Source organism: Seriola dumerili, unplaced genomic scaffold (genome assembly GCF_002260705.1).
Source record: "Seriola dumerili isolate Sdu_G_001 unplaced genomic scaffold, Sdu_1.0 BDQW01000068.1, whole genome shotgun sequence".
In the NCBI taxonomy this organism is placed as follows: domain Eukaryota; kingdom Metazoa; phylum Chordata; class Actinopteri; order Carangiformes; family Carangidae; genus Seriola; species Seriola dumerili.
In genome coordinates, this window is record NW_019174323.1 from 11,754,675 (window position 1) to 11,770,002 (window position 15,328).

At 43.2% G+C, this 15,328-nt stretch overlaps 1 protein-coding gene across 2 annotated transcripts in view; it reads left to right on the forward strand.

The window, feature by feature from the left end:
• The window catches only part of LOC111220012 (potassium voltage-gated channel subfamily C member 1-like), a 50,060-nt gene that overhangs the window by 17,680 nt on the left and 17,052 nt on the right, over positions 1-15,328 (forward strand). Inside the window, exons 3-5 of one of the 2 annotated variants that reach the window (XM_022742942.1) lie at positions 10,540-11,521; positions 12,825-13,019; positions 14,038-14,166. In XM_022742942.1, the coding sequence (XP_022598663.1) occupies positions 10,540-11,521; positions 12,825-13,019; positions 14,038-14,159 (1,299 nt within the window). In that variant the 3' untranslated portion in view covers positions 14,160-14,166. The remainder of the gene's footprint in view (positions 1-10,539; positions 11,522-12,824; positions 13,020-14,037; positions 14,167-15,328) is intronic. The other variant, XM_022742943.1, reaches the window with a different exon arrangement.

Below are 15,328 nucleotides of genomic sequence, written 5' to 3' on the forward strand. Positions count from 1 at the left end.
GCAAATCTCACATTTGAGATGTTAAAACCTGCAAGTGAAGGGTTAGTTTGGCTTAATAAATAACTTAAATTATCCAAATCCTTGATTTATTGTCTGCAAATCAACTGTTTGACTATGTTTCAGCACTAATGATGTTACAGTGATATAATTAGATAATTTTTTACAATAATAGTGGCTGAGCATTTTGTAATTTCTAATCTCATCTTTACTAGTGATTATTTGTTTTATTATCAATAAATCTGCAGATTATTTATGTGATTCACCAATTAATAGTTTGGTCTATATATAAATGTCAAGAATAATGAAAAATGGCCACCACAACCCCACGACGAAGTTATTAAACGAAAAATATGCAGTATATCATCAAAAAACACAAAGAAAAGCAGCAAATCCTCTCAATTAATAATCTGAAACGTAAAAAAAATGTCTTATTTTGTCGGACCGGCAAAGAGATTCATTTTACCATCAGATAAGACAAAGAAATCAGAGAATACTCACAGAACCAGAAACCAGCTAGTTTCTGTAGAATGATTGATTATGAAGTATGTTGCTGATTTGTACTACACCGAGCAAATCACACACAGAAGTCAAGTCTCACCTCGTGATGGCGACCATGCTGTTGTGAACACGTGTTTAACAGTTTGGTCAGTGTCTCTGCATGGTCGGCCACGCATCGTTACATGTGGCACTGAAACAGTCAAACTGGATCCCTGCTCGTTCCCTTGGAAAATGACATTGGGGGGCGTCCCTGGGACAATTCCTGTGTGACCATCTGCTTCCTTGTGACTGTGCCTTGTGTCCAAGTGGCAGTGGAGTGGAGGCAGAGTGCGTGTACCATCGAATGACCACTATTAATGGAAACGTGATCAAGAGGAGTGTGTAACAGTTTGATGTGGGAGTGGATTGGGATGAAAATGTGTCAGAATGTCCTGTGGAGGTTTGTTGAGATCAGGACATTGTCTCAAAATTTGACTTAACGTTGAAAGGTTTACAGTTTGATAGTGTAGTTACCAAAAAGTCCTTTTGTGCATGTTTTCTCTTTTATGATGGAATGAGAAAGGACAGAAGGGGTTTGGAGAAAGAGGAGGAGGAGGACTTGAAGGCATGCGGTCGTCACAGCTAAAAGAACAGGGACTTGCTTCATGTGTCTCGGACAATACAAGTAGGACAGGAGAGGACGGACGGGGTGAGGAAGGGAGGCAAAAGGGAGGATCGGCTCAGAAAGAGGGGGGCTGTGTCGCAAGGACAAACGCATATAGTATGCTGCAGTAATCTGGAGCGAATACAAAGCAGATGAGAGGGAACGGACACATGTACTGTTCACTCACCTCCACACACTGTTTGTTTGTCTTCAAATATATTTGACAGGACTGCAGTGGGAGCGAAATGGAGGGGACCTGAAAGCTGCAGAGCAAATACGACAAAGTGACGTGTGTGTGTGTGTGTGTGTGTGTGTGTGTGTGTGTGTGTGTGTGTGTGTGTGTGTATAGGACAGCTTACCAATTCAACTGTAGCGTGTCAAGGAGTTGAGTCATTCAGGGAATCTCTGGAACAGAAGTCTGTGTTGTGATTGAAATTTTTACCAGGATCACTTCCAAGAGCGCTGACCTCAGAGAGTCAGTGTTTCTAACACTCAGAAAATAAAATATATGCAAGGATTACCCAGAGCAGAAGCTAATTATATCTCTCTAAGTTCAGTGCAGCCTCCCTCCAACCTCCATCGCTCCTCCTCCTCCTTCATCTCCTCCTGCATTCAGGTGTTTGATAAGCCTCATGCATACGTATGAGACTCGCATCCCATGTGTCCACGTGTTTTTGCACATATGCAATCCTGCAACACATGCAACCATCCCATTATGTCCCTCCTCTCTTCTGCCCGTCCCCACGTCTACTTCTACCAGTCCCACCCATTTTCTACGCCTCACCTCTCCTGCCCTTCATTATCCCGCAGTGTCCCACGTCGGGTGCTGGGCAACCACAATCTTCCGCTTTTAACCTCCCGCACTGGTTTGGACACCAGCGTCCTCCACCTGTTTCAATTGCATTTCCCTCGAGGTGAGACACGGCTGCATTTCCTCTGAGACCGAAAGAGGGCTTGTGGGGAATAAAGGGTCACAAGAATTCTATATCTCCTCTGATATTGTTTTCTGCCGATCGTCAGTCTGTCATTATCAGCTGTCATGGAGCTCCTCTTTGAAATGAGCTTCGGTGCCACTTGTTCAGCGCACCTTGAAATCTAGACCGTTCTGCAGTGGTAGGGCCGACTCTTAAAACCTCTGTCTTGTTTTTGCAGTGCAAAGAGGAGGTTGACTAGATAGGTTGCAAGACTGTAGCTTATCATCTGCTGAAATGATCAGCTGATTGAAAGATTGTCTATTGACAAAAGTATTTGCTAATTTTGATTATCAATCAATTGTTTAAAAAGTAAAAATTTGATGACAACTGCATTTTTGCCAAGAGTTATATGAGAAGATTAATACAACTCTCATGCCACCTGGTGACCGTTAGCTTAGCTTGGGGGAAAAGTTAGCCTGGCTCCGTTCAATGGTAACACAATTTATCAACCAGCACTTGTTAATTAACACATTATGTGTTTGTTTCATATGAACAAAAATGTCAAACTGCTTGATTTACAAGGGGTTACATACACCTTGGACCGTTTCTTGGCTGGGAGTCTAAGCGAACATGAGCGCTGCTGGCAGTAGTTTAGTATTTACTGTACAGACACGAGAGTGGTGTCAATGTCAACAATCAATTTAACTCCCAACAAGAAAAAAAGTGCTTCCCAAAATGTGAAATGTATTCCTGTAATTTGATAGCAAGAGTAGAAATGTGACAGGAAACAAAGGCAAAGAAAGGACGGATGACACGCAACGAGGATCCGCGGCTGTGCTCGAATCGTGGATGTTGCAGTTAGGGTTAGGTCAGGGTCAGTATCTTTTACTCCAGGAACCTCCAGAGCCACCAATATTTTGACATGTGAATGTTAATTGCACCCCAGAGCGCTGTCAGTTGTTTTTTCCATGTGGTATTAACTGTATTTAGTAGCCTTTACGCTTGAATGGTGGTCTGAACGCTGTAACTGTGGTTAACATTCGTGGACACATCTCATGGCGTACATCAAACTCACACGAGGAAGCTTTGAGGTTGAGGGTCACAAACAGCTGAGAGCCACTGAAGTGAAGACAAGAGAAAGACTTTTCTGTACTGTTCTCTCTCCCTCTCTGTTCATCCCTCGCTCAGTCTTTCCACTCAGCTTTACTGCTTGTCCATTTCACACGCCATGTCCCTAAAGGGAACTCTCTCTCTCTCTCTCTCTCTCTCTCTCTCTCTCTCTCTCTCTTTTGACATTTTAGTTGTTCTCTTTGTCTTGTTCAACAATGTTTGACTGTTAGGTTTAGGGTTTTTTTTTGGTTTTCTACTAATCTCAGCCTAAAGTAGCAAAACCTTCAACTTCAACATTATTCCTCACAGAATATAACAGTGATGATGATGATGATGATGATGATGATGATCAAGTGAGGGCTATTCCTGTAAGCCACCCAAGGTTATACTCCCACTGCACGCTAAGTGGCTTCTTGGGAAGTCTCTGAGTGATGGGCACAGTCATTCACCCTAAAATAATAGATTAATCACCCGATCCCGGTCTAACCCATTGCTCGGGTTGCCCTTCAGGAGAACGTTCTGTACACTTCCCATCTTTAAATGTTCATTTTTCATGCCTTCATTCATGTGCAGATTTCAAATCATCCTTCAATGTCTTCTTATCATCGCTGACTCTGCAGCGGTGGTCGCCTCTTTGCTTTGCCCTCTGGGAAAGGCTCCACGTACTCCTCCTGTCTTACCGGGAGCTGTTCGTCATACTAATGCTGATCAAACATCGCCATCACGGAACAAAAAGCCCTGTCAATAAGAAGCAAAATCCTTTATTTGTCTTTATATCTCTGTCAAGGTCACATTCCCTTGACCCGACAAATGTTAATCTGTCACTGAATGGTCGGGCGGCCGGACCGAGCGATCACAGTTTGGCTCTTGCTCCTCTACATTCAGCCCTTTACGCCAGCTGTAGGAGCAGTATTTGGCTTAGTCCTGTCCTTGGTGCCTGAAAGCAGAGGCTAACGCAGTGGTTGTCATGGTGACAGAGAGCCAGGCAGGGCTGTGGTAATACTGTAATGATAAAGCTCTTCTGGATGGTGCCGCAGTAAACACAGCGCCACTAGGGTCCCGTTAAGGAAGAGCGCAGCACGCCGCCGTGCATGCAAAAACGCCTGTAGGGCTAATATCAGCCCCGACAATTTCTCCTTGGTTATATCACTTACATTCATGTGCTCCCAACACCTCCTCCTTTTTCCTCCTCGCCATCTCTCTTTATTGCTCTCTCACTCTCTGCCCCTGCTCTCTCTCTCTCTCTCCCCTTGATTGGTGAGATTCACGGCATTGTCTTCCCCTCTCCCCTGCTCATCTCCTTTCCCTCCATTCCTTCACTCGCTCCTCTTCATTCATCCATCGAAACACAATCAACACTTTCCATCATCAACTTCCTTTCACAGTGGCTCTCTCTCTCTCTCTCTCTCTCTCTCTCTCTCTCTCTCTCTCTCAAAGGCTCTTTCTCACTCGCTTCCCTCTCTCTTTCTCTCCCCATCTCTGACTCCCGCTCTTTCAAATTTATGTTGATGATCTTTCCAAATCTAATCTCAGAGTCTAGAGAGTGAGGGAGACTCTATTGGGCCTTGAAGGTCATTGGGCTGCAGGTGTCACACATGGTCGCTTACTGTAGGGAATTCAGCGCATTAGGCTTCACACCATTATTACAGTGTGCCTCTGAATCATATATCCAGAGCATTAACATGGATGTTCAGCCCAGAACACACACACACACACACACACACACACACATGTTTCTCCTCATTGCAACATGAAGGTGTGTGTGTGTGTGGGGTGGGGGGTAAGGGGGTGGGGGGAGCAGAGACAAAGTGCCTGAGGAGATAAATAAGTGTGACGTGACAGATTGCTGCTCCTCCTTTTATCATCTTCCTCCACCTCTTTCTTTCCCTCTGTCTCTCCGCTCATCCCTCTCCATCACCTCAATGCAGTGCTCATGTAGCTACCACTCACTATCTGCGATCAGTAAGTGTGTGCACACACCTCCTGTGCCCATAGGCTGTTTGTCTCTCTTACGTGGTGAGTCATGTCCACACACACACACACACACACACACACACACATGCACGCACGCACTTGTGCCAGGCACTTACGCCAACACATGTACACATGGGCGCATATAGTACACACACACAGATTTGATGAGTAGCTTTAAGTACAGTTTATTACTGTTCAAGCAGTGGGAGTGCTTCTCCATCTTTCTTCACACACATGCTGCTGCATATTTAAAAAGGACTGGCTGCTGTGATGGATTGATCAATATTGATTTGATGTTCAGATCTACAGTGTAATCCACTGTGCTAGGCCATCTTCAAATACTGTTTGATTTAATTACACAAGCCATGAACCCTTGTTTCACTAATATTGTGTCGTGGCTTTTAGTTATAGCACGGTCGAATTCATTGCAACACATCCTATAGGTTAAAGCTGCAATTAGCATGTTATCAGTGCTAATTTGTGCCCTCAGACCTGAATGTATTTTTGTCTCTCACTGAATGAAAAGTTCAGCTGTCATTGTTTCTCCTTGCCGATGTTGAGGATGTTCTGTATTTCATTCTCAGGGTTTCAGATTGAAACACAGACGTGTTATTTCCTGTGTGTCTAAGATTTCCCACCAGTAAAAGCACCCGACGCCAAAGTTTGATTTAGAGAAAGAGGGCGAATCTAGAAATCAGGAGAGGCTTTGTGGTTGCATTACAAATCTCTGGTGCCCTCGCTGTATTTGTACAGAAACAAGAAAGACAAAATGCTTAGAAAGTCTTTCTGTGTGGATGTATATTAATACAGTAATGTAAAAAAATGTAGTTCAGGGCTCATTGTTAAATAGAAATTTATTTAAATTTATTTAAATAACACAATTACACAATGATCTGGATAAAAGCTGATCAACACTGTGGGTGAGATCTTTACTTTGTCCATATATTTTCATTTTGAGCTTATACCAAAACCTGATTTATGTTTTGTCTGTTATTTGGAGGTGTCTCTGTCGCAAGACGACCTCCAAAGTATTTTCTTGCAGCAATGAACAAAACGTTTGGATGTGTGCGTGGGACATCCTAGTTTAAACCGATCAGTTATAGTTCCAAAGTGTTTCTTCAGTGAATGATGAGCCTCATGATGTGGTCAAACATGAACACTGATTTCACAGCATTCAATATATGATGTTCTGATAGTATCAGCTCAGCATGAACAGCATTGGCTTTTAGACTTATTATTTTGACAGCGCACTAACTGGTCAACAGCCAAATTTAGCAGAGTAATGTATGTATTTTTTAATCAGATCATGTTGAACATCTTGAGGTGAGGACCTCTGTGCTGCAGCCTCTGTGTTTGTCATCAGATTGGGGGTTTTGTACATTATCGTACATCTTGACTAACGCCGCTTTTAGTCAGACGCATTCATTTTGACGTACTGTGGACATTAAGGTTCTAATAGTTTTAGATTTCTTTCTGCACTAACGTGTAGTAAAAGCACCCACAGAACTCCCTACGTCCCTCTGCTTGACAGAATTTGCTTTTATGGCGAAGGCCTGTCATTTACTATTAGCCCTTCAATGTCCTGATAGCGTTCCTTCTCTTTCTTTGTCTTCGCACTCCTCCTCTCACTCTCACTTCTTTTTAGAAGTTCTCTTGTCATGACACGGTCACATCATGTCGAGATCAACAGAATGATGAGCTACCTGAGCTTAGCTTAGCAGATCTTAGCTCGGGATCCGTTCCTCTGTCAGTGTTTGAATTGTGCTTACTGCTCTGGCATGCAGTCCTCAGCTTCTCTCACTTCAACAGCGCTCTGTCCTTTCTCCTGGACCGCTTCAACTCTTTTTCCTTTGTGCCTCTCTACGCATGGATCCACATCGTCTGGTCTGCCTCCCACCTGTCCACCCCCTCCTGTGTCTCCACCTGTGTAGCCTACATAAAAGATATGTAACTGCAGTTTTACCACTATTTTCAGTTTGCACTCTCTTGTGTGTGAGTTCCTTTGTACATGTGTAATGATACTCTTCTTCAGCTCTGGAAGCACTGCAGCTTGCTAAAACTCAGATCTTCTACCAGTGCTCCTGGTTATTATATTACTCACATCATTAACATCCTCACAAGGAATAATGGCAACAGGAACATAAAAAATAAGAGCATAACACCTCAAGGCAAAACTCTCCTCGTTGCCCTGATTTCTACACGTGAAGGGATTCTGGTGCCCAGCCAATGAGGAAACATCCTGAGCAGGTCCTGCTGGTGCTATCCTGCTTCCCCGGGACTGGGGGGCTGGTATGGGGGGGGGGTAGGAGGGTGACTGAGAACCTTAGTGTGTGTGTGTGTGTGTGTGTGTGTGAGTGTGTTTTCACGATACAGAGGGGGAGAGCACTGCAGCAATCTGAGAAAGTAGGTCAGACACCGACTAGCGAGAAACATAGCAGAGGAGAAAAGAGGTAGGGGAAAGAGATGGAGAAGGAAGGGGGAGAAGGAGAGAGTAGAGAAGGAGTAGAGGGGGAGGAGAAAAGACCAGAGAGGGGGGTGGTGGGAGGGTGAAGGCTTGTGAGGATAACAAGATAGAAAATTTGAAAACTCCAAACAAACCCGATGCATACATCGCAAAACTATTTAGAATATAAAGAGATGTTCTTAACAGAAATATATCTCCACTTTAAATGATGTTTCCTTACGCTGCTTCTGTAAAGCAACACAGCATAACCTACTTCAATTACCAGCCAACAACCATTATGCTAATTCAAAAACAAATCTCAATCCCAATATAGCAAACGAAAACTACAGAATGGACAGTCATGGCTGACTTTCCTGGAAGATCACTTCTGTGGCTAAATGCTTGTCAGCTAATCTCCTCCATAAATACCGTGGGTCAGAGTCTTAAGTCTTCTGCTTAGTCTGATTCTGTCATGGAGGCAAATGCGTGTAGGCTTAGGCTCTCCGGTTTTCAATCCAAAGAGGGAGAAGCGAGACCTTTCAAGAAAAATAACTGAAACCGGTTCCCTCCGTTTGCTTAGTTATAAGGTTTCCTCATATAAGTATGCTGCTCTTGATATTACATAAGTGCATAATGTCGAAAATACACGGTGACACGCACAATACACTGAGGGCACTCAGGCTTCTTATATATATGGACTCCACTCAAGTATGAATTACCTTTCTCTTTTGCTCTTCAGGCCATGTCTGTGTTTTATTATTTATTTGATAAAGCACAAAGTACACAGCATCTATAAATACACTGCAGGGCTTGTAGGAATGGACCGCAACGGGGAAAGATTGTGCAGTAGCCACGCACACACTGGTGTTATCACGCTACTGCAATTGATTCAGTGACAATTGAATGTGCTACAGTAGAATAATAAGCTTGGGTACATATAGACACTGAGCCTGCAGAGCACACACAGGTGGCCAGTGCTAAGAAAACTGCCTTTGAGTGATAATAAAAAAAAAAAAAAATAAAAAAAAAAAAGAGCAAACCTGAAGAATAAACTCTGGAAAACAACAGAGATCTCTGTGGTGGGACAGTGTGGTGTGGCAGGGTTATGACTTCACTTATTTTTTTGTTTTTTTTTTGTCCAGGAAATTTTCCCCCGAGGACAAAGATTTGGAAGTGAACAAGCAGACATGGAGCTGCAAGACATTGTAGTATAACTTGTAGAAAGAGGTGGATAAGGGGACAGAGGGCATATGCCAATGGAAACTGGGACTTTACTATTACTTGTCTTTTTTGGTCACAATAACAACGATAATTCAGCGAAAACGGCTTCAACCAAACAGTTTATGCGTTTCAGGTAAACACCAAGATAATGCGGTAGCTTCCTCACTGATGTTTAGGAACAGATAACCCAGATGCATTTAACTAGGAGGCAGATATACACCGTGTATTTGTGGCGGTTAAGCCGTATTATACAGCCTTACGTTTATGGCCTAATCCGTAACTTTGTTTCTAAGACTTGAAAAACATTAATTATTTAAAAGTGCCAGACATCCTTTGCCCTACCGAAGTGCCAGGGAGCAGGTAGAACAACAGCAAAAAGAAAAAAAAAATTAATTTAAGTCTTAATTTGAGCTTTCATCTCAGCTGGTCTAAATGTGTGATGAAGCAGGAATGGGTGATGTTACCTGAGGATGTAAATTGAATCTGCATGTGAGAATATATGAACGTGGTGTAAACGCTGTAGCTTCTTGAAATATTAAATATAAAGATTCCAAAGAAACTAACATAAGTTTGCAGGGTCTTACATCATATCGTATATCCGTAAACAAATGTCTGTTTACTAGAAAACCGCAGTTCAACCTTGACAGTTGCACCTCTAAACTCACACTTTGACACTTTGAACACAGAACACCCGCTGAGCTGTGGGACTTCTCACTTGTTTACTGGACTGTGGTATACAGATGGTATACAGTTATTTATCCATCTTATCCTTACAGCTTCTTGTCTTTCTCATCCCTCCATCCCATCCTGTGTCCTCTCTAGCAGAGTATCGCAACTTAGTGGTGTTTTTCTATTACTTTTCTACCCTCTTCTTTTTTTTGGATTGAGTGTTACATTAATGCACTGTGATTTTGCTCTCTGTTTCTTCTGCACTTTTCCCCCGATTTCATGTAAATGATGTCTTAAGAGGTGTGTCAATCTGAGGCAGGGCCCTCAGGGTGTTGGGTCTAGGTGGACCTGGTTTCAGGTCCAGGTCTCCTCTGATGCTCTCGGGCAATTTAATCTCAGTATATCATAATTGTGAGAGAAAAAATAAAGCAAAAATATACATATTAGAATAAGCTCCTTTTTAAAAGGGGAGTTTGATATTGAACTGATAGCGCTATTAATAATTTGATTAACTTATAATCACAGTAAGTTATCATTTTCCTGATGGCACATGATATGACATGATACTGACAGCACATCTATTTTTACACCTTCATTGTTCATCACAATCATTTATGACTGTCAGATGTAATTTGGTTAGGCCTAATGAGTCTGATTGTCCTTGGACTTCGGTCACTACGGGTCAAATTGTGCCAAGGTCCTCCTCAGGGAAGGTCCACTTGCCTGCTGTGCTGTTACAAAACAAATCTTTGCTTCTTTTTTTATTTTGAAAAATAATTTTTACACGCACACGAGGTTTGTGTATTTGGCTTAAGTATCACTTATGTGTATTTGGGTTGGGTGTGACAGAACAAGGGTCGCACCTACACCAGTTGTTTCCCTTTGCTGTTGGCTTGAGGTTTCAAACTGCACTAAAGCGATAGTTTTTCTTTATGCTTTTTTATGTTTTTTTGCCCTGCTGAACTTTCTTGATTTGCACCTGACTCTTCCTCCTTCTCTCACTTTCTTTTTCTCCTTTCTCTTCCTGTCTTTTTTTTCTGTTTGCTGGTTTCTTCCTTTTCTTCTAGTATGTGGCATTTGGCTCCCTATTCTTCATCCTCATCTCCATCTCCACTTTCTGCATGGAGACGCATGAGGCCTTCAACACCATCATCAACAAGACAGAGAACGTCACGGTGGGCAACTTCACCCGTGAGGAGATTGTATACGAGGTGGTGACTGACAGCTGGTTGACATACGTGGAGGGCGTGTGTGTCATCTGGTTCACCATTGAGGTCCTGCTGCGAGTCACCTTCTGCCCAGATAAGCTCGAGTTCTTCAAAAGCACCCTCAACATCATCGACTTTGTCGCCATCCTGCCCTTCTATCTGGAGGTGGGCCTGAGTGGTCTGTCCTCCAAAGCTGCCAAGGATGTCCTGGGCTTCCTCCGTGTCGTCCGATTCGTCCGTATCCTCCGAATCTTCAAGCTCACTCGCCACTTTGTGGGTCTCCGTGTCCTTGGCCACACCCTTCGTGCCAGCACCAATGAATTCCTCCTGCTGATCATCTTCTTGGCCCTTGGTGTCCTCATCTTTGCCACTATGATCTACTATGCTGAACGAATTGGCGCTGACCCGGATGACCCAACAGCCAGCGCCCACACCAACTTCAAGAACATCCCCATTGGATTTTGGTGGGCCGTTGTGACCATGACCACGCTGGGCTATGGAGATATGTATCCGGAGACGTGGTCTGGGATGCTGGTGGGTGCGCTCTGTGCCTTGGCTGGTGTGCTGACCATTGCTATGCCTGTGCCTGTCATTGTCAACAACTTCGGCATGTACTACTCTCTGGCCATGGCCAAACAAAAGCTGCCCAAAAAGAAGAACAAACATATCCCTCGAGCACCCCAACCAGGATCCCCCAACTACTGCAAGCCAGATGCCCTGGCCATGGCTACTGCCTCACCTCAAAGGATCTTGGGAAATGTCCTAGGTGGAGTGATGGGTTCTGGAGGCATAGGGGGTGACTGTCCTCTCGCCCAAGAAGAAATTATAGAGATTAACAGAGGTGAGAGATTTGATTTTCATAGTTCACATTTTTACACTCAAAGTAAATTGGGTAAAAATTGACTAACAGGCTTCTGGGAAATTTACTTACTTACGGTTTACTGATGGCAGTTTTAGGCATGCATGCTGATGTGTTCAGAGGTCCAGTGGAGGATTAGAGTGCCAAAGAGAGAGAAGTGCGAGTACTATCAGGAAGTGATGCATAGTTGATTCTGGATCCACCCTGAAGAAATCACTGGCCCATCAGAACTCATGTGTAATTTATGATCAACTGGTAGGTCCACGGTCGCCTTAAGGCACCCATCTGTCAGTGAAGAACAAACACTGTAGAAGTAGAATGAACTCAATTATCTATTAAAACAGCTTAATGCATCTCAATTTGGGCTGACTGCAGATATTTCTCTCTGGCATTAGCAGTAAAATCAGGGGGGGAGGTAAATTGGCTCTTCCTTTACATGCTTCGGTCACATGCAGCAATAATGCACCTTTAATGCATTACTTTACTGCCTGAGTCATCAGACAGAAAATGTTGGTTTTATCAGTGCTTTTACTACATCCTGTCTGCTTGGCTGTCTTCCAGTCTGCAAAGGTTTCTCGTAGGTTGTGTTAGTAGATTTATTTATTTTTTTTAGCAGGAAGTTTTATTAGTCAAAATTGGCTCCAAGACTGTTTTGCAGTATCATCACCACAAGCTCCAACACAACAAACAACAGCATATTGTACTGTATTTTAACTTAATGTCTCTCTGTGTGTGTATGTTGTCTGAAATAGTCATCCCCGATCATAACTGAACAATTGTGACCACTCAACATCTTTGACAGTTTTACAGGGTCATCCTCTGTCATATACAAATGTAATGATTACTTTTGATTAATTATTTGGTTGATAAAATGTAAAAAAGAATAATGCAAATACCCTTCACAAGATTTTTGGCTGATTAACAGCAAGAAAAATCCAAAATATCAATTTACAGTGCTAATAAATGTATAAGAAAAACAAAACTGAAATTTTAAATGACGAATTGTTTTAGCACTTTTTTAATTATAGTGACCCTATGGCACTGTGTAACAAAACTTAAACAAAATTTAAATATTTTGAAATATCTGCAATAACCCTACTTGTTACAGCTCTTTGACTATTACCAGACCTCTTGATGTCAGTCTGTAATATAAAATGCATTGCTTTATTTTGTCAGGCTTGATCAATGAAAAAAAGTAATAGAAATTCATCTTTGAAAGCATGTGTGTGAAACAGTATTTTCCGCTCTATGTCGCCCCACCCCCACCGCTCTCCCTTTCCTCTAGATTCCAAGCAGAACGGTGATGCAGCCTCGGCCGCCCTGGCTAATGAGGACTGCCCCACCATCGACCAGGTGCTGAGCCCAGACGAGAGGAGCCCTATTGGGCGTGGGCCTACCCGGGAACGCTACCAGCAGGACCGCGCCTGCTTCCTGCTCAACACCAGGGAATTCCGTGCCACAGATGGGAATGTGCGGAAAGGTACGTTTCACACCAGGAGACAGACACATACACATGCACATCTTCTGTAAAGAGATCCACACAGCAAGATGCCAGGCACAACATACTGTAAGCATGTATGCTATTTATGTCCGGTGTGCATCCGGTGCAGATAAGCACACACAGGTTACTGCATGTACATACGATCACATTCAAACACAGGAAAGATGGTTTGGACGGGAGAGCATACATGAACATGACTTTTGGAAGCCTCAGCTACCGATAGAAGGCTCCGGTCACAGCAAGCAGGAAAACGTACACACATATACAGTCATACAACACATGCACATACACTCAGCTCTTTTGCTCTGCTCTGTTTGTTTCCACCTCTTCACATTCATGTTGTCTGTATTTCCATCACCGCTTGGTATCATATTTTATTTCTTGTGTCAGACAAGATTTTCTGTCCCTCTACCTCTCTGCTTTTTCTTTCTCTCCTCACTCCCTCAGTCATGTCTTCCATTTTTTTCATGGTGTCTGTGAAGTTTGTCGTGTATCCCATGATGTCACATTCATTCATGCTCATGAACGATCTCAGTCTTTCTCTGTCTTCTGGACTCAGACAGTTGACCATGCATTAATTTACTTCTCGTCACTTCTGTTTCTCCCTCTCTGTTTCTCTCTCTCTCCTGCCTCACGTTGTCCTTTTCTTTTGGCTTGCCGCCCTGCCCTCTCTCCCTCCCTCTGTAATGACTCCCCCACCCACCACTCCCCCTCTAACCTGCACACCCCCCCCCCCCCCGACTCCCTTTCCCCTCTGCCCCATCTTCAAACCCATACCCTCATTTCCCATCTTCTTTTCCTTATGTGCAACATTGTAACCCCTCCTGCCTTTTTTTTTTTTAAAATCCCATATGCGTTATCTTTGTGCTCATGAAAACCTGACACCTTGATTCATTTACTGCTGCAATCTAACCACCACCACTGTCGCCAACCTGCACCTAAACACTCCCTCACACTCCTTCCAAACTTTCAACACCCCCTGTTGACAACAAACTAGAGGCAGCAGCCCTGGCACCCAGCCCAGACTCCCCTCTGACTGAGGATTGGTATAAGATGGAAGGGTCTCTGTTACAGCAGGACCTCAATGCAAACTCCACCTCCTCCTGGATCAAACCATAGACCAGAGGTAACACTGACAAAAGTTAAAAAAACAATAACGAAGCCCGTAGCTTAGTCAACCTTTGATCGAAAACATCCAGTAATTCCGATCTGGCTCTCCATGACATAGCATGTTTTGCGGTTGCACAAATTACACTACACCAGCACAGCACCCACTTAAACACACACACAGGCACACACACTATGCATGACTTCAAATGACAGATACACACCACCATTTCCACAGTGTTGTGTCTACATGTTCAATGGAGTTTGAAGTGTCACCTGTGAAGAGTCTTCTCTGTGCCTGAGAGTGTGCTGTCAATTTTGAATATCACATTAAAAGATTTACGCCAGCTGCTGAGCTAAGGTTAGATAGAGCTTAAATCTGAATATTAAGGTTTGGGTGGCAAATGGCATTTTAAGGCTCATTATCTTATTTGTGAGGTATTTTATCCAACAACACTTAACCTCAGTCCAGTATCCTACCTGCATACAAATTTGCTTCATTATAATTTTGTGAACTCAGCGACAATCTCAATAAACAATGTACAAGATGTAAAAAAAGAAAAAAAAAAAAGATTTTTTGGAAAGAAAATGGGATTGCTCTGTGATATACATCGACAATGAGTAGTGTGCACTAATATGTGTATGCTTGTGTACGTTTGTGTCTGTGTGAGAGCTTCAAACTTGCATTAGAGTCATGAGTGCAAGAGCGAGCCCGTGTGGACGTCCACATGTGCAAATAACACCCGGCAGCTCGAGCGAAAAAAACCCAGTTGTCGTGTCCTGTGTCAATAACTAATAAAACACACACTGAAGAAGACTGAACGGGAACAGTGGGTCAACGTTGTTGTCTGATGTGCCTCTGTGTTGTTGTTGTCTCTCTCTTCAGGTTGTGTCATATCACGCGTGTGTATGTGGGCTTTTTCATTCTTACATGTTATACACTGTGTCTCTGTCCTCTCAATGCCGTCTGAGTGTTGTGTTTGTGTTGTCGTGTGTGGCTTAATTTAGTTTTTTTTCCCTTCTACTGTGTTTATTCGTGTCGCTCCCTCCCCCGCGGACCTCCACCTTGGTAAACAAAAGCCTACACTGCAACCCAGAAACTTTTTTTGCCCTAAAAAAAAACCCCAAAAACACAGTCTACCTACATTCCTACAGTATATATAATATGTACATGTACTTCT